General features: G+C 41.6%; 1 protein-coding gene across 1 annotated transcript in view; it reads left to right on the plus strand.

Annotated features, from left to right (window-relative positions):
* The window catches only part of PLXDC2 (plexin domain containing 2), a 283,339-nt gene that overhangs the window by 249,728 nt on the left and 7,738 nt on the right, over positions 1–25,873 (plus strand). The window contains exons 10-13 of the mRNA XM_063127724.1: positions 12,331–12,391; positions 13,446–13,599; positions 17,491–17,529; positions 25,702–25,862. Of these exons, the coding sequence (XP_062983794.1) occupies positions 12,331–12,391; positions 13,446–13,599; positions 17,491–17,529; positions 25,702–25,862 (415 nt within the window). The remainder of the gene's footprint in view (positions 1–12,330; positions 12,392–13,445; positions 13,600–17,490; positions 17,530–25,701; positions 25,863–25,873) is intronic.

Here is a 25,873-nt window from a genome sequence, read left to right on the forward strand (position 1 = left end):
ATTTTAAAGCCTCAACTTTTAAAAAATTCCTAAAAACCAACGGATGAACGGAACTTTTTCAAATTTGGTATGACTAAAGCCCTTCCTAAGAGCTACAACTGTGCCAAATTTCATGTCTTTATCTTAAAAAATGACAGAGTTATAAGCATTTTTGTTAATTCCCATTAGAGCTACTCTTTGAAGATAAATCCGGATTTCCCCTCCCCTCCCGGATTTGCCATCAAAAACTCGGAAAAGTCCGGGCAAATCCGTTCATATGGTCACCCTAGCAGTATAGAAATGTAATAAATAAATAACCAAAATTTGTTACATCAGCAGTACATACATCAGTGAAGCCCCCACCCCACCACCCACCACCCCCTGGGCAAAGTCTAATATTCAAGCAGCTAGTCCTTCTAGCTGCTTGAATATTCCCTTTTTTCTGGCATGATCTCACTTCCTTTTTTTCTGGCATGATCTCTGAAACACTCATTCTGTCTATCCCTTTCCTGACAGCAACAGTGAGGGTAGGGTATATAAAGAAACATACCAGAAAGAAGGAGGTCATTGGTGGAACACTCTGGCCCTTCCTACACCTTCCGGGGGGGGGGATTTCACGATATTCTGCTCGTGAGATTCTACCCCTGGATCCATAGATGTCACGCCCACCTTTTCTTTTTTAAAGGGAAGATGGGCACAGTTGCGCTCCAACAAAAATGTAAGTTATTAAAAAAAAAAACTGAACCCACTCCCCACCCACCCCTGATGGGCACGGAGCGCCCGAAGAGCTCCATGCCCCATGCCCATTTCCTGCCTCCTCAGGTTTACTTGCTAGGAGGCGGGATGAAGCAGGGGCAGGCGGCCACACATCTCCTGCAATCCTGGGATGGACCCAGGACCACATAAAACCTAGAAGTACCTGGGCCTAATCTACACCAAGCATGATGTAGCACTATGAAAGCGGTATGAAAGCCGTCTGTGGTATGTGTCAGTGGGCCCCAACAGTTGTCAGTGCACTTCAATACCTCTATAAAGCAGTAGTGTGGCTCCTGCCTTTTTTTATACTGCTTTCATAATGCAATATCCTGCTTGGTGTAGATCAGGCCCTGGTTTCTGTTTCCCCGGGGTTGTCCCCAGTTGACCCCGAGATTCCCTGTGCATCAATTGGACGCACAGGGCCGGCCCCGGGACAACCCCAGGGAAAAAACAATGGTGTAGAAAGGGCCTGTATTGCATCCAGGCAGTGCACTTATCCCCAGAAAAAGTGCAGGGCATTGATACAGGGTAGTTAGTCACTGGAGCGATGAATGCTTTAGAGGCTGGCAAGTTAAGGGGATCAACAGAGGAAGCCCCCAAAATCCTAGATGCCCCCCCCACGCACACACACACATTGTTCAATTCATTATGCAACATGCACCATATTTGATTTGATGATTAGCATTTCTGATATTATCTGGCCAGAGAGAATTCCCCAGAACCCTTTCCTGATGGTGAAGGAGTTGAACTGGTGGAGGTGTCATATTATTCCATTTTGAGGGCAGCTTTACTTTTTTATAAGCATACTCAGATAGTTAGCAAAGTCCACGAAATTATCTCCCTTGTTTTTAACACATGCTGTGTGTTTTTAAATTTAAATTATCACCTTTGATAAAGTGCATCATTGTCCCATTGCTTGTGATAGGAAAAAAAAAGTACACCAGGGTGGGCTGAATGAATGTCACAAATTATTGAGGTAAGGACTGAAATGCTTCTAAATTGATTACTGCTGTTTCATTGCATTTGTGCATTTTTCTCCTCATTCACGGTATTACTGCTTTTATGAACTGCAATTTCAGGAAAATAATATGGTCTTGGATTTTTGGCTCCTGTTGTGGAAAAAATATACCTTTTACCTCAAAATAGAATGTGTATCCAGAAACCAAAGAGCAATTTCCAGCATCACAAATTAGTGCTTAGCACAAATCCAACACAAGGGTGTCTGGTGGCAATTTGTGATGTTGCCTTGCATTAAGGAAAAATAGAATGCCTCCCCAATCAAGTAAAGACCTGGCCTGATTCATGCTGAGAATGAAGCAAGCAACTTACTACAGCAAAATAAAGTAAGATGAGATTGCAATAAGGCAACATACAAATCTAGAAATGTTAGAAATTGTAATACATGGTTATCTATTCTGGAATGGCAGTTCTTCACAAGGATTTGAGTTTTGCCATTTTGGTCCTTGTTATATGTCCATACAATCTGGGATTATTTAGCTTTTCATCTTCACATGCTTGTAATTGTAATTGGCAATGAATTTGTTAGCATTATTTTTATTAGAGCTAACCAAGCATTTCTACAAAACATACTGTATGCCATCACACCATATCCATAACAGCAAAGGCTTTTTAAGGATAGCCTTGATTAAAGGGCAAGCACTGTCACCACAGCTTGCTCATGCTAATGAAATAATTAGTTTCTTGAAAATAAAGTTAATTGCCCAAGAAAGAAATTAAGTTGAAGTTTATAAACAGACACTAATGTAATACAGAATTCAATGTATGTGGTGGCAGCTCTGGTGAGATTTTGTGATGTTACTCTGCTGAGTTTACACTGTAAACAAGGTTTACTCAGACATCAAAATGGAGGGGCATATAGATACTTTTCTAATATGCAGAGAATATAGGAAGTCACCTATTATTTGAAAATGCAGTCTTACTATTAACAGGTCAGTGGAGTTGGACATTACATTATAGGCATGCTAGTTGCAAGCTTTCACATAGTACAGAAATATGATATCTTTCATATTCCCATTGTGCCTACAGTGGAAGGTGCTATTCAAATAATCTGTGTGAAATTTCCCAGCTTTGGATTGGTGGCAGAGGGGGTGGATCATCCAAGACATTTATGTATAGGGATGTGTCACCCATTACATTGTCGGAACGTTTTTGACATTGTGTGAGTATTTACAAAGAGGGAGAGAGAAGTGGTTGTAAAACAGGGCTTCCCAATCTTCTTGGGTCAGTTGGAATTTTGAGAGAAGGTGCTCTCACAAAATGGCTGCCATTGTAGGCATGGCCAGTCACAAAGCACTCATTTCTCAGAAGGCTAAAAGAAAGTAATTTACCCAAGAAGCTCAGTACAAGGTAGAGATGAGATCTGAGCTCCAAAATACAAAAACACTCTTTTGAACCCACAGTTTTCTTCTACAACAACCATTTAATAGAAAGCAAATTGATAAGTCTCACAGACAAGTAACTTGGCCAAGAATGCCATGTGGGGCCCAGTCAGTGCTTTCACAAGCTCTCCTACCGCCTGAGGTGAGAGAGCAGATATTCACCAATGCCCCCTATCACACATTCCATCGTTGCTACCACCACGTCACCTCTACCCCATTATCATTGCTACATATCCCCTCCCCACCCCTTAACCCATTGCTATTGCCTGCCGTCTCGCAGAGAGATAGACAGCAGGCTTTGTGAAGAGAATGTCAGCCACTTTGGCCAGTGTGGCTCTTCGAGGGCCAGCTACATCCAGGTCCAAATGCCTGGCTCTGAGAGGTTGTCTGGTTCCCCTCTATTCAGCACTAGTTAGGCCTCATCTTGAGTATTGCATCCAGTTCTGGGCACCACACTTCAAGAAGGATGTTCAGAGAAGGTCAATGAGGATGATCAGGGGTCTAGAAACAAAGCCCTGTGAGGAGAGACTGAAAGAACTGGGCATGTTTAGCCTGGACAAGAGAAGACTGAGGGGAGAGATGATAGCAAATACTTGAAAGGTTGTCACACAGACGAGGGCCAGGATCTTTTCTCGATCCTCCAGACTGCAGGACACGGAATAATGGGCTCAAGTTACAGGAAGCCAGATTCCAGCTGGACATTAGGAAAAACTTCTTGACTATTAGAGCAGTACGACAATGGAACCAATTGCTTGGGGAGGCTGTGGGCTCTCCCACCCTAGAGGCCTTTAAGAGGCAGCTGGACAACCATCTGTCAGGGATGTTTTAGGGTAGATTCCTGCACTGAGCAGAGGGTTGGACTCGATGGCCTTATAGGCCTATTACAAGCCTACTGTTGTATGATTCTAGGATCCTTTCTCACAGCCAGTCAGTGTAGCAGGACTGTCCCAGGAGATTGCCTGTGGTGTGGGCAATCTTCTGGAACACCCTTCCCAGGGTGTCTGGCTCTGAGGAAGGTCTCGCTCAAAGCCAGGCACTTGGCTGGCTCTCCAAAGAGCTGTTCCAGCTGCTTTCTTTGGCCACCTTGGCTCTACGGAGATGCCGCTAACCCTCTATGGCGAGCCCACTAAGTTCTCAGAGTGAGCCAGAGGCGAGGTGGCTGATCTGCAGAGCCCCACTGGCCACTCTCCAGAGCCGGGTCAGTGGGTCTCTCGAGAGCATCCACTGTAGGTGCAGCAGTGGGAGGCATTTCTGGCAGGTGAGGAGCATGTAATTTGCCACTCCTCCCATCCTGATGCCATGAGAATGCCCAGAGGCATCCTGGGCAATATAGATGGCTCTGGAGGCTGATGCCTCACTTTTCAGCATCTCAGCCTCAAGTTTGTAAAAAGGAAAAACAAAAAAATCAAGAGGGACAGGGAACCTGGAGGCCACTGAGAGATATGTCCTACGGCACAGTGGTGCTCACAGGCATCATGTTGGAGCCCCCATTTGTAAAGTATCTGTTTCAGCTGGTACATAGAAATCCTGTTCAAATAGGATGAGAAGTTTTTCTCATTGTGTTTAAATCTAATTGTTTAGCCTCCACATAGTCAAATTCAAGATGTAGTAAAAACATTAGAAGCTATAGTGCAATGTATTGAATTTTCTGGTTATCTTATATTTTTTGTATTTAAGGACAGTGTTTGTGATTTCAGATTTGCACATAAACTACATTTGTAGTTTAAAATTTTGTCGATGTCTGTCTCCATCTGGAAGTGCTTTCTTTGTTCTGTATACGTCATATTGTAGTTGGATGTGTTCTGATGACTGGCATAGATACAGCATGGGAAATTAGTTATACACAGGTCATATAATGGGAGGCTGATACAGTTCTGTGGATCTGGCTGTCCCCGCTGTGATACTTCAAACAGGTTCTGGTGCTTTACTTTGCATAATTCCTCCCACACTGATTTCTTCTTGCTTCATACTAAGGACAGAACTAATTTTGAAAGGCTCTTGGGTGTATTAAAAGGCAAAATGGCAAAGTAAATACACAGAAAATGATGACTAGGAAAGGATTCTACGTATTTTAAAAGGAAACATGACTACATGTACATGCAAATACCCTCTACCATGGAGGAAGTGTGGGTGCATTTTATGTCCCAGCATTTAAACCAAATGCAAAAGATTCCATGAAAAACCACCCTCAGATATTCTTTGTTGCTGACTCCTCCAGTGTATGCGTTACATAATAGCAGTAATTAAGCCATTTCCTTCCCACCTCTAGGTATAATGAGCGCTAATGGGTATTCCTAATGAGAAAACTGATGAGCCCCTACTCTTCTATAATTCATCAGTAATCAGCATTTGACTGTTTTTGCTGTGTGCTCACTTTAATTTGACTTTGCATTCATCTAAAGACAAATGTGACCTAGAGGTGGAAGAAAAACCAATACACCTGGAACTTAGAGTTCACACCATCCAAACTCTATGAACGCCATCTGTCATAGGACCTTCCAGCTTTTCTTTTGCTTGTTTCTTGCCTGTGTTGATTAAATCAGTAGATTTTTACTAAGTTTTACTAAGTTCCACTTTAACCATCCTTTCTATGTTTGTTATAGCTGGAACAGGAGAATAACACTTTGACACAGACTTACAAATGGTCTCTCACCTGCAATGAGCAGGGTGACCATATGAAAAGGAGGACAGGGCTCCTGTATCTTTAACAGTTGTATTGAATAGGGAAATTCAGCAGGTGTCATTTGTATGTATGCAGCACCTGGTGAAATTCCCTCTTCATCGCAAAAAAAATCCCTCACATTTTGTTGGAGCACACGTGCACTCAGTTCCTTTAAAAAAACAATTAAATAATGAAGGGTGCGACACCCTCCTTCCTTCTGGGTTGTCGCAACTGTATTTAGACTAAGAAGAGGATCTCGCAATCAGAATATTTTGAGGTCCTCCCCCCTCCCTCTACACCAGGCTGGTGTAGAAATGGCCTCTGATCCAGAGCAAATTCTTTTTTAGAAGTGAAGGGCCAGGCTGAAATTGCTAGCTTTTTGGTGGCCGAACCATCAAAAAAAAAATGCTACGGAGGTGCTGCATTCTCCTCTCCACCCTGTACCACACAGCAGCTCTGCAGCAGATAATCTGATTCAGGAGGAGTGTTGTCTAATGGTTAGAGTGTTAAGCTAGGATTGCAGAGATCCAACTTCAAATCCCCCACTCAGCCATGATTAGGCTATTTCTCAGCTGAGTTGTTATAAGGATAAAATAGAGGTGGGGAAGAATGGCATATGACACCCATGGAGGAGGGTGGCATAAAACTGTAATAAATAAATGATATTCCAATGTACAGTGCTATGAAACAGCGTTTAAAGTACTTTTGATTCAAGCGTTTACTAATTCAATGTAACTGGGTTAAAAATAAATAACTTTAATTCTCCTTTCTGCAGATTTTCACCCATATCTACAGTTTTCTCAGGCGAATCATCCTGAACTTCATCTGTTTTGCAGAACTTCTTGTTTTTTTAAGGGTGCATATTTTTGGACTGGCTGTTTTTGACATCTTTGTATTGACCGCTCTAAAAGAGGGAGAAATGTAAAAACTTTCTGGAAACATAGTAAATAAACATCCAGCTTTGTTTCTCTGTGACATCAAATGACCCCTAGGAAAACTCAAGGTGTTTACAGCTTCTTTCTATCACTCACATTCCCCCCCCAGAGGAAATTGACTCAGTTCCCTGTGGCGCTCCATCAAGAGCCACTAGCCAAATCAAACCATCACCATTGTTTCTGTAAACATTTTTTACATCCCACTGTGACTCCTAAAATCACATTTCTGTGTTCCGTGTAAACAGGGAAGCAGAGGATTCTCAGATTGTTGTTTCCCCCTGAACAAGACCCTTGTTCTCATGTCCTAGAATGTGGTCTGTTAATTGCTTCACTCGGAGCTTACTTGGGTCATCCTTTGAGAATGAAGTTGTTATAAAACGGCTGTGTTGACAGATGGTACAAATGGCATAACTAATCAAATCGACCATGGTGTTTTCGTGGCAATGGGGAATTATCGCTGTGCCAGTAAATGAAAGGCTTATTAAATGTTGTGTTCTAAGCGGGGAAATACAATATAATGATGGCTTGCAGAGTCATAATTCGAGAACGCAACAATGATTATATGCTCCGTGACGGATGGTTCTCCGACATATGCCTTGGAAATATTTTGCAGATAGCTCCACTTGGAGCCAAAACTATCCTGCTCCTGATAAAGCCGCTTTTCCGTAAGGCTGTTTAGGCTCACCAGTGCGTCAGCAGGAAGTGTAGAACACGCAGGGCACCTAGGTCTTTCAAGTTCCTTAGGGCAGAATAATCCAGATTAAGTTGCTTGTTCCGTTTTGATGAGAATTATTTAAATTCCTCTCATGCGGTATAGGCATGCAGTTAATAAAGATTGCCCACTGCAGTCAGTGCAGAAAACAGCCTTGATTTGTACAAAGTTAAGGCAGGACAGAAACCTTTTAAATAAAAGGTTGTGTACATATTAAAACTAAGTCTTGTCTAACATCTCTCTCTCTCTCTTTCATACACACACACACACACCCCATCCATCTCTGTGGGGCCTTTTCTGGGCTTTCCTCTCCACCCTATCCCACCCCTGAGCAAAGTGCTGGTGCCCAGTGTAGAAACCCCTCACTACACAGCTACCTCCTGTCCCTTCAGTCCTGTGTTTTGGGTAGGGATGTGCTCCGCTTCTAATCGGACCAGCGAATTAGAAGCGGAGCGGGGTGCTTTGCCTCCCCTTAAGGCAGAGGTGAAGAGGATTGGGGGGCTGGCGGAGTGTGGCGAAGAGGATCGAGGTGAAGGCGGATCCTTCGCTTCAATCCGGAGCTCTGCCGGAAAGGTAAGTGGGGTTTACCGGGCCCTGCCGCTGTCGCCCATGCGGCGACGGCGGCAGGGCCCTGTAAAGCCCCCCGCCCTCCTCTCCCTTACCTGCCTCCGTCCGTGGTCCGTCGGCTTCTTCAATTGAGCCCGCGGTTCAACCAGGAAGTCTGGGCTGCGGCCCAGACTTCCTGGTTGAACCGCGGGCTCAATTGAAGAAGCCGACGGACCGCGGACGGAGGCAGGTAAGGCCCCCCTCCCCCTTGGTCCCTTACCGGGCTCTGCCGCCGTTGCCGCCCAGGTGGCGCCGGCGGCAGGGCCTGGTAAACCCCCCCCCCCGCCCTCCTCTCGGCCTTACCTGGCACCACTCCCCTCCACTGCGGAGCTCCGATTCGGAGCCGGAGCTCCGCGGTGAAGAGGAGCAGAGTATGGGCGGAGCGGAGCGGGCCGATCCGAAATTTTCGGATCGGCCCGCGGGGAGGAGCGGGGGGTCCGTGCACACCCCTAGTTTTGGGAGATGTTGATGATGAAGATGAAAATAACACTGTTTCAATAACTCTCCACATACAACAGCATCAAACATGCAACTCGATGTCCCCATGGATACTGCTGGGGCTTCCTTTCAAATCAAATATTCATCAGGATGATTGTCTACACATCATTACAAACAATTATGAATGATAATTTCCAACCGTAATAATTCACTGCACTTATTGAACAGAACTAATGCTTGTTATGAATCCTTTTTTAAAAAACAAAACATTAAAATAATTGAAGAAGGAAAGTTCCTTAAAGTACAGGCAGGAATATTAGAATTGGTGGACATGTTAGTGGAAGTTGGGGTTCAGGGAGAGACAGCTGGAAAAAGAGTTTCCTCTCCAGTGAAATGCTAGAATTAGAAGTCTCCACACTCTACACATGGCTGTTAATTGTCTGTTAATCCACTGTATCTACTTTCAGTTTTGTCACAAAATTGAGATCCAAGCACTACACAAAGAGTGTTTCCTTTCCTGCTTTTCTGCTACTTAACCCCTAGATTGCACTGTGATATAGAGGAATACCACAAATACACAAGAGGAAATCTCTCTTTCGCTTTCGCAATTAAATGCTGCATTATCCCTACTCTAAAAAAAATTGCCGAAAGCCCTCTTTAAAAACAGAAGTGAAACTTGCAGGGTCACATTGTCATCTAATCCTGTAAACAACCATGAGTAGGGAATGAGAAGTGCCTGATAAACACCTTCTGTAGAAAATGCTCTATATCGTCAATATCAGGAACTGTAGTTGAAAGGAATTGTCCTAAAGAAATATTTCTCTTATAATTAGTCACTGCACTTCATACTCAGCATTTCCTAGGCCCCAGACATCACCTTTGAAAGAAAAGGTTCAGAGCTCTATTTTCTCGCTTTCTTCAACTTGTGGGGAGGGGGATGAGCACCAAGATCAAATCTGTGGGTGACTTGTTTCTTCATTCTTCAACTTTTAGCATGCAGAAGCACACTCCAGCACAACCTTTTGCTCTTAAAAATCCTTGTTTGCCCTCCATGGAATGCTGAGATTCAGTGACGATCTCTATAACTTGAGCTAATCCTGCATGCTGCAGCAGCTGAGCCATCTAGTCACCATCAAGTTCTGGCCGTTGATACCTCCAGAGCTTAGTGAGTAGCACAGAACTGCCTGAGTTCAAATTCATGTGAATGGCAACAGCATCTGAAATGCCTTCAGGTCACTGCCATTATTTAGGAACATAAGAACACAGGAAGCTGTCTTATACTGAGTTAGAATCAGAGAATCATAGAACAGCAAAGTTGGAAGGGGCCTTCAAGGCCATCGAGTCCAACCCCCTGCTCAATGCAGGAATCCACCCTAAAGCATCCCTGACAGATGGTTGTCCAGCTGCCTCTTGAAGGCCTCTAGTGTGGGAGAGCTATATTGGTCCATTTCGCCTAGTGTTGTCGACACTGTCTGGCAGCAATTCTTTGAGGTTACAAGCCGGAGTTTTTCTTGCCCTACGTGGAAATGCTGAGGATTGAACCTGGGACCTTCTACATACAAAGCAGTGGCTCTAACACTGAGCCACAACCCCTCCCTCCCTTCCCATTATTTCTTGCCTAGGAGATCATGATGACAAGAAAAGGGTGCAGAGTAGAAGCAGCAATTGACTGAGTTTTCAAAGTTTTGGTAAAGTTCCAACAAAGTACAGTTGCTTATATATTTTTCTGATGTTTATTATGTACAATCACAAAAATGGCATATACTTGCACACTCCTTTTATATGTTGTAGAACTTCTATTTTTACTTTCATTCAGAATTGAGCTCCTACTTAGGTCATTTAATTGTAAATGTTCCATAAACATATTAGTTATGGACTTAGATTTATAATTAATGAATTCCTTTGTTACTTTCGTGATTGTGATTCATTGTTATATACGTTCTTCTTTTTGCTGCCTTTATTTTGTTAACCTTATTTCGAAATAAAATTAAATTTCATGAGAGAGAAAATCACAGTAGTCCAACTGACCAAGCTAGACATTCAGGGCTCTGATAAAAAAAACTTCTGGGGTGCATTGACCAATAGCTGGCAACATCTTTTGTAAACTGGCCAGTGTGTGATCCTGTGAGCAGGGAGCACTGAGCAAGATCCTGTTTGTCGTAATGCTGCAACTCTGAGTGAGAGGCATTTTGCATAGTATAGACACTAATGAAATGTTTCCCAATAATTAATCAGGGAACAAATGTTGTTTATGTCCTATATAGTCATAGTGCACTCATGTTCTAAGTGCCAATCCTTGTGTAGCCAAAATGTAACCATTCACGCATAAGAGGGAGGGACAAGCAGACTTGAAAGAACTCCCAGGCTCTTTGAAGAAGTAAAAAATGGAACTCAGACAAAGAACACTAAGGGGGGAAGGGAGCCAGAACAGCTCAGTGAGGACTGAGCTTGTTAGTAGCCACAGAACATGGGTGGTCGTGGTGAGTGAAAAGGAAAACAGTGGAGGGAAAATGGATTATCCTGAAAAGGAACATGGCTGGCTGGCAGGACTCCACACTGCAATATTTTGTTGCAGGTCCCATTTGTTTCCATATATTTTGAAGATTGCCTCTTCCACACTACTGAAAATCTACAATATTATTGCTCCGTGTTCCACTACCAGCAGAGATGTGGCATGTGGCCACAGAAGCATTATTTCAGCTGTTATAGACCTTTTCAGCTGTGATGCCAACATTCCCACCTGGTCTAATGATTCTTTGGTACAAATGTCTGCTGATCCGGAACTGTGTTTTAAATTATGCCTTTGAAACTGATATATAATATTCTCCTGTTGTGGTTTTCACACTATTGTGAGTTTTAGGATTGGTTTTCCTAGAATCATAGATTAGTAGAGTTGGAAGGGAATTGTTACCTGCTTTGAGGATCTCTGAGTAGAAAAGTATGGTATATATTGTTTGAAATGAATGCATGTTGTTGTTTTTAATGACATCTGTTAAATAGTCCCTTCTCCCAAAATAGTGCTTGTTTTAGCTTTATATAAGCAACATATTGCAAACGTTGCGCTCAATTACACTGTACTTTCTTGGTGTAAAGATTGCATTCTTGTGGCACTATCTTTTCCAAGATCTCAAGCTATCTTAAAAATATTCATGACAATTCTTGTATAGTTTGGTTGCTCCATGGGAATAATTAAAGTGTAACTCTACCAGCTGCTTTGAAAATATGCTTCTAATATATCATATATTATGATTTGGAGAGAACTTCATTAATTTTTAGTTAATTGGGGTAAAGGTTTATGCGTCTTTGCCATAAAAAAGGAAAGTTAAAACGAATCATTTCTTCTAAATTGCCCTTGAGAGTCTTTTGGATGGATTCTTGCTCAAAAGCTGCCATGCACTGTTGAGACATTTATGGATGCTTTGATATCTCTGATCACCTAGTAAGATGAAAAGAAAGCTGTAGTACCTGGTACATTATGTTCTTTGTAGTATGATTTTATACAAAAAGAACCAAAAAACCTGGGCAGAATAAATTAAATTGGCTTATATCCACAGGCTTGGGATCAAATCTTAATCTCCCACTTCATAGTACAATAAAGCTATTAACTATCTGAAGCAAAAAGACACAGACATCTCAAATGGTCTAATCATGGAAATTAGTTCCTTATATATTAATCATTTTATCTCAGAAGATCATCCCAAATGAAGTGAATACTATGTTGATTGTACAGATTTAACAGTAAAGGACTTAATTACTTTCTCTCCCCCCCCCCTTTCCCTCTTTATCCAACCAATCTATTTCCATTTGCATCTGGACCATTTTAATCACTTCCATCATTTAAAGATGTTCCAGCGGATTTGATCGTCACCGACAAGACTGGGTTGACAGTGGCTGCCCTGAAGAGGTAACATTCAGATACCTTATATTTATTTATCTTGTGTGAACAGTTAGGGCCATTAAAAGGAAACCTGAGACTATAGCCCTGAAATCAGTTTTCTCCCGCTGAACAGATGACCAGTGTTGAAAGGGGAGTTTCTGGAATAAGCCCCCTCCCACAAAATGATCAATATGGATGCTTGAACATCTGATCGATTGGTAGGCCCATGATCAACTAGTACCCGATACAAATATGCTTTTGAATTCCCTAGCAGCACTTTTTGTACGTTAAAATTAAACCTAAACTGTTATCCATGTGTGGAAACCTGTTTTTATATATAGACCAATCTTGCTGTGTTGGAATTCTCTGTAAATGTCACTTTTTAAAAAATCAAGCAATTATATATTTTATTATTTTATTAGTAAAGCAGAGTGTAAAATATTGTGAGAGGCACTACAGGATCTGGATAAACAAAATAAACTGTTTTGTGCAAAAGCCCCAACATTTCTGTGATTTTGTAGGTGTTCATTAAAATTTTCAGAGATTAATGTCAGGTGAGGCACACAGGGACTCAGCCCTGGAACCTGTTTGCAATGCCAGAAGTTCCTCAACCTGGTGCCCTCCAGCTGTTCTGGACTCCTATCATGCCCAGACAGCACAATTGTAGTCCAACATACTGGAAGAAACCAGGTTGGAAAAGGCTGATGTGAAGTAATAATATAGAGAATTATTTCATTTCTAACCTTTTATTACCAGCCTTTCAGTGGCCAATTGCCATTCCCACAATGGCTGAGAGTTTTAGCATGCGCAGAGAGCCTTTCCCTCTATCACTGAGATCATACAACTTGTCCTCACTGATCTTAGAGATTTCTGTGCTGCTTTTTATAAAAGAAAATCAAGGCAGGAAGTATTCTGTCTTGATTTTGTTTTTCAAGTCTTGATTTAAGGTTTCCATTTTCATTCACTTTGGTCTGACGTTTTGTGCTTGCTTTAGATGTCTGAAGATCAGAGACAAATGGCCTCCATTGAGAACCATTTTTTTCCTTTCTTGTTTGTGTGGTTTCCCCCCTCCCCCCTGTAGTCTAAAGATAAGATTTGTGAGAAGAATGTAGACACAACTCAGATGCCTCCTCACACCACCATTGCTATACAGCAAACTACAATGCGATTCAGAGTTTTAACAACTACCAAAGGATCCACAACATCCCATCTGCCAACTAGCCTACCCACAGAAGGTAACTTAAACTGGAATATGTTATCTGCAATGCTAAACCTTCATAGGACAAAATTGTCACATGAGATTTGCACATTTGGGAAAAGTAATCCTTGTATCGTGCTTATGATCCAAAGACATTATAGACCAAAGTGTAGTGTGTGTCCCCCACAATCACAACCACAAAATATTACATGGCATTTGCACATTTGGGGAAAATAATTCTTGAATAGTGTTTATGACTCTTAAGAAAATTTACTTTAAACTCAGACCTTGTTTTGTGCTGACGTTCCTGTTTGTAATGTAGTTAAATAATGCTCCCCTCTAAAAAGACCCAACAAAAGCTAGAATGCTAGATTAGAAAACTAAGGGCTCATCTACACCATGCAGGATATTGCACTATGAAAGCAGTATATAAAAGGCAGGAGCCACACTACTGCTTTATAGTGGTACTGAAGTGCACTGACAACTGTTGGGGCCCATGACAAATCTACACCAAGCAGGATATAACACTATTAAAGTGGTATATAGTATGTGTGATGGGCCTGAACAGTTGTCAGTGCACTTCAATACTGCTACAAAGTAGTAGTGCGGCTCCTGCCTTTTATATACCACTTTCATAATAGAATATCCTGCTTGGATATTGTTGTTTTTATACAGTTTTTATGTGTGTGTGTGTGTGTGTGTGTGTGTGTTTAAATTGTATACTTTTAATGTTTACTATTTTTAAATGTTGTAAACCGCCCAGAGAGCTTCGGCTGTGGGGCGGTATATAAATGTAATTAAATAAATAAATAAATAAATAAATTGGTGTAGATGAACCCTAAGTTACCTTGATTTGAATGTTGAGAGTTGGAGCAGAATTAGGCACATGCCTCTGGGCCAGGGGAAGCAGAATTCCCTGCCTCCTCCTTCCCACAGAATCCCCTCCAGTCCTTTGAAAGTGGTCTCTGAAGGTATTTAGTTTAAAAAACCACTGCTTTATCTCATTTGTCTTGAAATCATACGGGGGAAATATCAAGCACCACACCTGTATTCATGAGATGGTAGCAAACATTTTTTGTTTGTTTACTAATTTATTTGATTTATATACTGCTTACCACTTTTTTTAAAATAAATAAATCTCTAAGCAGTTTACAAAGAAAATTCTTTTTTTAAAAAAAACAAAAAAAACCAGAGCAATCTTATTTCTTCTGAGATGGTGTCAGACACAGCTCCGACCCTGAGGGCGGGAATCTGACCCCATATATATATATATATATATATATATATATATATATATATATATATATATATATTCTCTTCCAAGGATGTAAAAGCTTCTCAGAAGGGGTCAGGAAGAGCAAAAAGAGGCCATTCCAGGGGGGACAGACAGATATAGATCCACAAGATCTATGAGGATTACTGTCTCTCGCCCCCTAAGTGAGTGAGTGGGCTGGATGGGCTCAGCTCTAAACAGCAGAGCAGAGAATGGAAAGGCTGTGAAACCCTCCGGTATTCCTCTCGCTCTGCCTGGCTCTGGACAGCAGAACATAGGACATCCAGAGAGATCCCAGATCAGCAGAATGTCTATAGAGCATCTGTCTGTAGAGCAGCCTCTCCCAACCTGGTGCCCTCTAGATGTGTAGGGACTACAACTCCCATAATTCCCAGCCAGCATGGCTAAGACATCTAGGGTGCAGAGTTTGGAGAAGGATATTATACACATCAATCCCATAGGATTACAGTCTAAAATAAATTCCAATTAAGCATATATAAAACATTAAACTCAATTACTCACAATGCCATTATTAACCAATTAACAAACCCTCTTGTCGTGTGTTTATTTTGTTTTCTGAGCTCCATGCTTTCTATTTCTTAGATGGGAGTATTAAAGGTTCTTTGGATGCTGAAGAGTGTATTAATGCTACTTTAATGACAGCGGAAGACATGTGTGCTAGGCTGTGGCAAAACGTTGTGTACTATATACTATACTGTAGGCAGTTGTTGCAAAGGATTTTGTCAACGGCATTTCGGGATATACGGAGACACAACAGTTAAGCTTCACAATCCCCCAAAGATAACACCAGGTGGAAGTCTACTAATGCAAAGGACTATCATTCAGCACAGCAACACTGAAGGTTTAGGAGCTGTCATTGCAAGCTTTTGAGCTTTAATTCTCAGTATACCTCTGCTAATAATGTCCCACTGGTTGCTCAAAATGACAAGTATTAGTAGAAAACTCATTGCGTGAGTGGAGTGCGTAAATAAAGAGACGACAAACAGAAAATGGATTTAAAATAAGGGCCACTTTTATTGAAAATTCAGCAAGAGGTGGAGGCCTAAGCGGGCATCCTATCTTGGCCATCCATCTGGCCTTAAAGGGATCGGGCGAGACATTCGTAGCCAGAGAGGTGTGGCCTGTATTCCACCCCCCCTCTGGCTTCCCCAGGATGGGGTTGGTAGGCCTTCCGGTGTCGCTCCCCCCGTGTTACAAAACTCCGGGTGAGTGAGAAAGGTTGGCCTCAGAGGTAAGCCCTATCTCACCAGCTGTTGCCACAGGGCTCCCAGCTGTGAGCCTCAGACGTTACCCCTCACCACTAACGGTGCCAAAGAATGCTCACCATTCCTATGCTCGCCCACAATGCCCGCAAATAACCACCGAATCAAAATTGTGACCAGTAACGCCAGATTAACTTAATTATTACTCCCCCCTTGTCTCACAGTGTGAAGTAGGCGAAAAAACTCCTCCCCCGAGTGGCACCACTGAGGGCGCGCCAATAGCTTGCCCCCAGCGCCGCGTCTCTCCGCCCCCACTCGCAACGGCCCCCGCACGCCCATGTGCCAGGGCGTGGCGGATAGGCAAAAACAGTGAAAGAGTTTAAAATTGGTAGCATATACTGTAGTTTGTGCAGTGGTGCCAAATGATAACTAAGTCCTGACAATCTCAAGCGATCGTACAAAAATAATACAAATACAAATATACAGAAAAGATTAGGGTTACTTCTGAGAGAGATAAAAGCATTTATATGTGTTGTAGGCCAGAAGTTGATTTTTCCACAATATGGAAACCCGTATAGACCTGAGCTGAATTTTCACCCATGAATATTTGGAGTCAAAACAGGGCAGGGTGGTGATTAGGGAATCCCAAATACCCATCAACAACCCCAAGCATACGTCTTTTTCCCCTCTGTGGTTGATTGAAGCTCCTGTGTTCCCCATATCTGCTGCTCTTCCAGTGCCATTGGCTATCTTGCCATACTGTTTCACCAAGACGGGCAGACAAGGAGCAACAGCCTTCGAATCACAGAAATGTTCCTTCTCCCACCCCACATAATGGGCAAACATTTTCACCCATGTTTATATGATCCTAAAATAATCACGAAATATGCAAAAGCACTGAAGCAAAGCACTCGCCATTTCTCATGCTTTGCTATCTTTGTTTCTTTTTCTCAGTACAGCAGTATAATTTATAATATCATTGGGTGGGAGGGGAGAAATATTGATCTCTTTCTGTAGTAGTCAGCAATATAAAATATGTCTTCACTGTAAACATAAAACTGTTAATTATAATTAACTTATTGTTAATTGCAGTTAATTATAATTATAAGTCAATTATAATTAAACCCCATTTAATTATCATGGTTTCCCTCATGGAATCCCTGGGACTGTTGCGTTATGATGATGTAGTGAAGAATTCTTTGAAGTGACACTCTGCTCCCCAGAACTCGAGTTCCTAGGTTTTGGGGAAGAGAATGAATCAAGATTGCCAAACCATTTTAAAATTACTTTATCGTTGTAATACGATTATTGAGGGGTATAGCCCATTGTGAATGTGAAACCAAATTGTCCAATGGGTATATCATAAAATCACAAATAAAGCATTATATGAATAAAGTTCCCTGCTCTAATAGCTTTGAATTTCTTTTTCTAGATGATACCAAGATAGCTCTACACCTAAAAGATAATGGAGGTAAGAGCTACTATTCTTTCTGTTCAGACAACATCAGCAAATTGCTTAACTAATATTCCATAGAGCCTCATCAATCTGTGTCAGAAAAATACATTGTACTGGCCCCCAAGACACTTCATATATCCACTTATCTGTGCAACAATACAGTGGAAAACATTCTGAGAGACCCCTCCTCAGTACAATCTTTTTATTATTATTATATGCATAACTCATTGTCACAATTAGTCAAACCAATTTGAGATTGATTAATTATTTTTAGACTATATATCCTGCCTTCCCTACCTCTGAAAACGAAGTTCAAAAATGCTATTTACCTGTTAATATTGAGGCACCATTCTGTTAAAAAAACAGATTTTTTTTTTAAAAAAAGCATTGATAAATAGAGACCAATGTTGTCAGTCCTGGTCATCATGACTATATAGTTTTGACTCTCCATTTTGGCTTAGGTTCTCATCTGATGAACTGTTAAAGGTCCTAGGCCTATTTCTACCTCAATGACCTGGCTCTAATCTTGGGTGGCCACTTATGAAACCCTCCCAAAAGAGGAACTGCACCACCGAAAAAGAGGACACCAATTTCCATAAATGTTCCATATTGTAATTTATATATTTCTAAGCTTGCACATATGCAAGCTTAGAAAATATGATAATCTAAATAGAAATACAGTTCTATAGTGTGGAAGACTGTGACCATGTGACCTGTGTCCAGATGTACTGGTGAGCTACTTCAAGGACTCCTGTTCTCCTTCCTTATGGTTCTTTATCTTTAAACTGTACAGAGGCCATAGCTAGATGGGGCAAAATCCCGGGTTGATCCCCGGAATCATCCCTGTGCATCCACATGACGCACAGGTGATCCCAGGATCAGGCAGGGATGATCCCTCCCTTGCCCCGGATTCTCACCCTCCCCTTTAGCCCCGGTTTTTCTGCGGTCTTGGGCTGATCCCGAGACCACGGAATGTATAGCAACAGTGCAGCAACACACTCCTTCCCCGCCTCCCACTCCAGGTCCACATGGGAGGATTGTCAGTCTGCATCACTTGGTTTTGTGGGTCAGAAATTCAGGGATGTTGTTGGGGTGCTTCACTCTCCAACTCATTCTTGCATTTTCTTTGGACTTTGTTGTTTATTTTTGAAGTCCTGTTGTTTGTTTTCTGCCAGCGCTCATGCTTTGGAACTGACGCTCCCCTCCCGCCTCCACCAAAGATGGAGCAAATCAGCCCCTAATTGCTTCTCATCTGCACTATGTATCTCTAGATTGTTTCACAGCAAAGGTCACAGTGTTTAACACAGAGCGTGTTCTGATTGCTGCTTTCTACACCGAAAGAGAGCATGCTGCATGCTGCATGCAATTTGCAATATTGGAAAACAGTATCATGTAGGATTTTTAATTTTTTTAAGGAACAGATTTCTTCCTATTTTGGAGGCTTAATAATTAATATATACTTCCTTCTTCCCAAATCATCGAAAAGTAAAGAAGTGGATACAGTCATGATATATGTGAGAAATAGGTAACCTGGTGCCTTCCATATGTTTTGAACTACTGCTCCCAAAAGCTCTCACCATGGGCAATGTTGTGGGGATGATGGGAGTTGTAGTCCAGAACATCTGGAGGGCACCAAGTTGCCTATCCCTGATACACTGGATCAGATTCAGTTTCTGGGTATTTCCTGAGTCCCAGCTGTTGCTTGAAGCATTTGAACAAAAGGATTGGTTCATTTACTGACCTGCAGAGGTTGCATATTATGCAGCATGGAATTATGGGTCAGAGGTTGCTGGCATTGCAATCATGGAACTGTGCTTAGAAACACTTTGGTTAATGTTCTTTTTCCATTTTAGCTGGGCTTTTTTTGGCTTGGAAGAGTTTATGACCTCACTTTTCTCTAAAGATCTGCAGGCAGCTCCGGCATTAAAGCTGTTTGATTTCAAAAGTAGAAATCAAAGAATAACCTGATTTTATGGAGAGCCAGTTTGCTGGTGGCATGGGGGAGGGGGTCAGGTGTTTCTTGCTACTGAAAACAAAAGAACAGAGAAGACAAACTAGTTTTCAAAGTGGCATGGAAGCAAAGTCACTTGGCACGATGACTCATCCAAATTCTAACTCCCTGCTTTTAAACTGGGAGATTTTGCTCATGATGTATCATCAATAATGCAAGGAATATTATTGTAGATCTCAGATTGGTCTGATAAAACCTTTCTAGCTGCCAGCCTTCTGTTTCCCCCCTCTCTTTTTTTACTTGCTGGCCTTTGTAAGATTATCAGACAGAACAGGCAATCCCAAGCCAGACAAATAAAGACCCATTAGCTTTTCCAGAATAGATCCTCTATTAAACTGTGATCAAAGTGGGGAAGTAACTTATATCTGATCAATGAAGCTCTGTCATTACTTGTGCTCTTTGGAAGCACAGCAGTCAATACCAGATTAGAACCAGCCAAAGGCTTCTTAATAATTTCGCCCTACCTTTCACACTGTAACATTTAAGGCCCTAATTTATCGCACAGTAACTTGATTACATTTTAAATCATACTGCCAGTTGGGGTCAAACTGTACTGACCTTTTAATTTTTTAGGTGGAAATCATCTGTAATTAAAAGCATGAAACACCTGCAATAGCACTGAGTAGCTTTTTGCAGTAAATTCCACTTTGCTTTTATCTGCTTCTCCTTGCTTCCAGACACTGTCACTTCTGATTTACCCAGATGTCTCTTGTCTTTTCAAGTGCAGGCTTCCTCACTATGTGTCTCCCAGATCAGCATTTTTGATATTGTAATGTTGATTGATAGAAGCAGCAAAGCAGGAATCACCAGTCCTGCCTGGTAGCTAACTCTTATTTGGAGAGATCCTTCAACTTCAAACTTGCCTTCCTGACTTTTTAGAAGTGAATTGCCAAGCGAAAACAACTTAGGCATAAAATTTAGCAAGATATTTTCCTACCTGGAATACTATTAAAGCATCGGTTATGTGCCCCGAAAATGTTAGGACTTAGGAAAATAGTGTCCGTATTGATCCTGATAATTTAAATGAAGAAAAACAGACTTTTTACCTCAAGGAAGCTGCCCAATTGTAGATAATATCTGTAAGTAAAGTAACATACTGATATAGGATAACATCCAGTGTTGTGCAAGCAGAAAACAAACTCGTGCAACATCTTACTGACTCCTCCCCCTCTGTCCTCCTGTACCCTCCCAAAATCCTCTCCAGAGTTTTGCGGGACCTACCAAAAAATATGGGCTGCAGGGAAGAGGGGGAATTGCCAAAAACAGGGTGGAGGATTCTTGCACAGTTTGCACAAGGTTCCTGGTTTCAGCAATTTCCCCCTCCCCATTGTACACAGATACAACTCACAATCTTCAGTGGCTCCCCTTACAACCCCCTGGAGAAGCTTTACAAGGGGTCTGCAGGGGGAGAACGTAGCCTTCAGTTCCCACAATAGTAACATCAACACTTTCAAGGGGAACATTTTTAGATAGCGACTTTAGAGTTCGGTGGATAGACTGAACAAAGATATTTAGAATGTGCAGTGCCCAAGCACAGAGAATGCTGTTTGATGTACTGATAAGTATACAGTCAGTGTAAAATCTGGTCCCCACCCACTCGACAGGAAGACCAATACATTTTGCAGGACTGTCACATGTTACACATATTACCCTTTCATTTCTGAAAACAGACAGGCTTGTGTCAATGATTTTTCAATACTAGTCCTGACAGCAGGCTGGTAATTGTGTGCTAAACATAAATAAAAAATATAGAAATATTTGTGCCATATAATTGTTTTGTTTATCACAAGAGTTTTCCATTTCTGGATGGTAATGGTTCAGTCCTTTTCCATTATGAGGTGCTATTTGTTTCTAGAAATGACGAGCTGCATGTTTAAAACCTTATTTTTCTCACTCTCTTAACAAAGAGTTTGTTTAAATTCTCTGCCAGAAGAGAAAGTGCTGAAGTCATTCATCCTGGGGGAAAAGCCTCCCAGATTAATAATCTTTACTTTGAGGAAATATAATCTAGTCACACTGATAAATTGCTTTCACTTCAGCTTTGTTTCATGGGGTTTGGGAGTGTGCTCAAAAGTGTATTGGTGTAAAGTGTCCGGATTTGTGCTGGATTTTTCACGTCATACTCCTACACCAATCACCATTTTTTTGTCTGTAAATACTGCTGCAGAAAGTGTGTAGATTACATGAAGAGATGATTCAAATCATGATTACATGAAGAGATGGTCTTCTACTTATTTTCTTTGCTGAGTTCAAATGCCAAAACCTTATTTTGTTTTGAAAAGTGGTCATAAGTCCAGAGTTAGAAAATGTCTGCACTAGATAAGTTTACACTGATTTTGTTCTGAACAGCATCCAGGGTGGAACATATGTAGATTTTATTTATTTATTTATTTATTTATTTATTTATTTATTGCATTTATATACCGCTCCCATAGATAGGGCTCTCTGGGCGGTTTCCTAGGCAGGATCTACACTACTGCTTTTTAATGGTTTATAACGGTATTGACAGTTGTTGGGGCCCATTGACACATGCAATATACCACTTTCATAGTGCTATATCCTGCTTGGTGTATTATTATTTTATTTATTTATTAAATTTATATACCACCCCATAGCCAAAGCTCTCTGGGTGGTTTACAAAAGTTAAAAACAGTGAACATTTAAAAGTATACAAAATTTAAAACCATCAAAAATATAAAAACAACAGTATAAAAATAGTATCCATTTAAACCACAACAATTCTGGGGTCCATTAAAAAACAAATTTAGCATATGTTGTTAAATGCCTGGAAGAAGGGAAAAGTCTTGACCTGGCACCGAAAATATAACCATGTTGGCGCCAGGCGAGCCTCATCGGGGAGATCATTCCATAATTGGGGGGCCACCACTGAAAAGGCCCTCTCCCTTGCTTCCCTCGGAGTAGGCACTCGGAGGAGGACCTTAGATGTTGAGTGCAGTGTACGGGTAGGTTCATGTCTGGAGAGGGGTTCGTTCAGGTATTGTGGTCCTAAGCTATGTAAGGCTTTATAGGTGTAGAACTGGCCAAGGTGTTTTAATGTGATTTTAGACTGTAAGCCTCTAGGCAAGGTATTGCTGTTTTATTTGTATATTCTGTACAGCACCAAGTACATTGTTGGTGCTAAATAAATAAATAAATAAATAATAAGTGTAGCCTAACTAGAGTTGCTGGTGATTGAACTTTTGTATACAGGTTTTCCTTTCCCTGTGTGTAATAGAAACATGTAGAACAGTTCTACAAATCCTGTGCATGTTGCTTTGTATCAAAGTTCATCATCAGTGTTTGCCAGGCCTTGTAAAGACTTATGCACTCTCTGTTATGGTGACTTTAGATACAAATGAAAACATGCAGAGATGATTAGGAGAAGAGGGGTCATGAAGCCAAGCAGTGGTAAATTGTGCTGGCAGCAACAGATAATATAATACGCTTACTAAGTTCTTTTCACCTGCAAGAAGGCTCTGAAATGTCTTTCATCCCTTCTGTTCCATCACTGTAAGTAAATTGTCGAGAGATATCTGCTGCCAGTGAAAATACCTCAATGTTGACAACCAGTCTTCATTGTCTGTGCAAACAGAATGAAATTTTCCCCCATTACATTTTTCACCTTGAGACTATCAATTTCTGGAACTTCAGTTATGCAAATCACTTGTTAGTTCCACCCCTTAACATTTAAATACACACGTACACACACACTTTTGCATTTGGCATGCTGATCCAGTGCTTAATAAGTGGAGGCTAGAAGAAATATTGACAAGCTATCATCATGGATATTGTCTGGAAATGATGTAATTCTTATTTACAACCCGGATACTAAATACTATGAATCTTAGAACAAATGTGATTTGCATTATAGTTCTTACTTTCTGGCTAATGGGTTTTTGTTGGGGCTCTGCTCCTCTCCGTTTCGGGTCGTAGAAGCGGGAGCGGAGCGTCCCAATTAGCCTCCGCGAAAGGCGGATCCAAATCGGGTTGGGGGAGCTGCAGATCGAGGCGAAGCGGTTCACCTCCATCTGGAGCTCCAAATGCAGGTAAGTGGGGGGGAAGGGGGCTTACCTGTGTCTGTCGTGGTCTGGCCTCAGTTGAAGCCAGCGCGGGACTGCAACGGAGGCAGGTAAGTGGAGGGGAGGGGGCTTACCTGGCTCCGCCACCGCAGTCCATGCGGCAACAGCGGCAGTGCCAGGTAAGGGGGGAGGGCATCTTATTCAGCCCCCATTTTGTCCCCCCTTCCCCACTTAGCTGCCTTTGCTGCCCACAACACAGGCAAGTAAGTAGGGAAGGGGGGCAAAATCTCGATCCGCCCCTCTGGATCTCGCTCTGCGGAGTGAAGCAGGGGAGGGTCGGATCGACCAAAAGTGGTTCAGCCAGATCTGAAAGTTCTGGATCAGGCCACGAAGCAGTTCGGGGGGGGGGGGGGGTCCGTGCACAGCCCTAGTGTTTGGTTGGTTGGTTGTTTTTGTTTTTTTCATTTTTAAATCTGGAATTATCTACGATATCTGTGGCCTGAATCTCTTATGAATAGAACTTGTAATACTTGCTTGCATCTTCAGGGCCAATGCTATTCTATGTTTGGAGGTTGATTTCCCAACTGCTGAGACATCAGCAAGCATGGATGGCCATTTAAACAACCACATGACCATTGTTGCTGGCTGATACATATCTGTGTTCTCTGTTGAAGGCCTGGCAATCTAAATTGGCTAATTGCCTCTCTCAGGAATTAATGGTTACTTTAGGGTACTCCTAAGCCAAAACATGCTTGAGGCAAAGGCTTTTAGATATAGGCTGTATACACAAAATGAATTTGATTTGATTTCACTCCTTCTACTGTGGAGACATTTAACTTGCGCATATTGGTGCAATGGGAAGGGCAATCTAATGAGTTCCAGACTGTAAATTTTGAACTCCCCGAAAATGCACTTGTCTCCACTTCAATGACTACTTAGGAACAACATCTCAGTGGCGAATCACAAATATACCATCAAAAGACCATGCCACCACACTACAGCATTTAGATTTATACCTGTAACAGGCTGGTCAGATTCCAAGGCTAGAACATCTGTGTTCTGGCCTCTGACTCCTGGTGGTTACCTATCTGGGATTGGATGTTACTCTTGAAATGTATTTCATTCAGGCATACTCATCAGGGAGCCGTGACTGGCTACAACTCTCAGTTGTCGACCTAGTTTCAAACCAAGATAGATTTGTCCCAAGTAGTGTCCTTTTAGGCTCTCAAGATGGATGCTGAGTTTGAATATTTACAATATTTACTCAGCACTCCAACCTTCTTTTCATGCCTCTTCTCTTCTATTATCCGACAATGTTGAATTAAATGTTTGAGCGGTATTTTTATTTATGCCATAAGAGGCCGACCAATCCACTGTTATTTTTTAGAAATTATTTCAATTGTCTGGACTGTCCAAAACTGGAATTGTTCTTAGCCATCTGCACCTCAATGCTAACAAACTAACTAAATGTACTAAACTAAATGAAAAGAGTGTTAATTGATGTTTTAGTTGGGTCGTTTGCGAAGAGATTGTTTGCCGTAGGACACACTTGCTCTGATTTGTCCCTTTCTCCTTTGTCAACGTGTTACAACATGGAACACGGTGCAATAAAGCTTAGCAAAATGATGGCTTTCAGCAATATTTTTATATGGTATTTAGGCTCTCTTCAGATCAAAATATTTGAGGGCATTTAATATCCATCTGCTCCACAATAGAACAGAACTTTGGAAATGATGCTCCGTGCTTTCCAGATTTTATTGACGCTTCCTCAGAAGAATTCATGACAGCTCTTAACTTGAAGGCTAAGAGACATGATGATGACATACAGCTTTGAAAATAACACTCAATTAATGCATGTCTGTAGGCAAGTCTGAATACATTAGTGGGAAAGCGAAAAGTAGATTCATTATGTGGTTTAATTTGGAAACTCTAGAATGCCTACATTACGTTTTGAAAGGTAGATATTAATATTGTTTATTAAGCTAGAAATAATAAAAGATCTGGAAATTGACTTCTTGTTGGTTGCCATAATAAGAGCATACAGCACAGGAAAAGGAACACGTCAATTTTCTAGCGCAATATCTTTCTACATGTGTGGAAAAAATGGGGAAATAAAATGAAATCTTGCCATGCTTAATCCATACACTTTCCTTACAGCCTCAACGGATGATAGTGCAGCAGAGAAAAAAGGTGGAACTCTTCACACTGGCTTAATTGTTGGCATTTTCATACTGGTCCTGATTGTAGCAGCAGCAATACTTGTGACAGTTTACATGTACCACCATCCGACATCCTCAGCCAGTCTCTTCTTTATTGAGGTGAGCTGCAT

This window comes from Elgaria multicarinata, chromosome 1, assembly GCF_023053635.1.
Source record: "Elgaria multicarinata webbii isolate HBS135686 ecotype San Diego chromosome 1, rElgMul1.1.pri, whole genome shotgun sequence".
Lineage (NCBI taxonomy): Eukaryota > Metazoa > Chordata > Lepidosauria > Squamata > Anguidae > Elgaria > Elgaria multicarinata.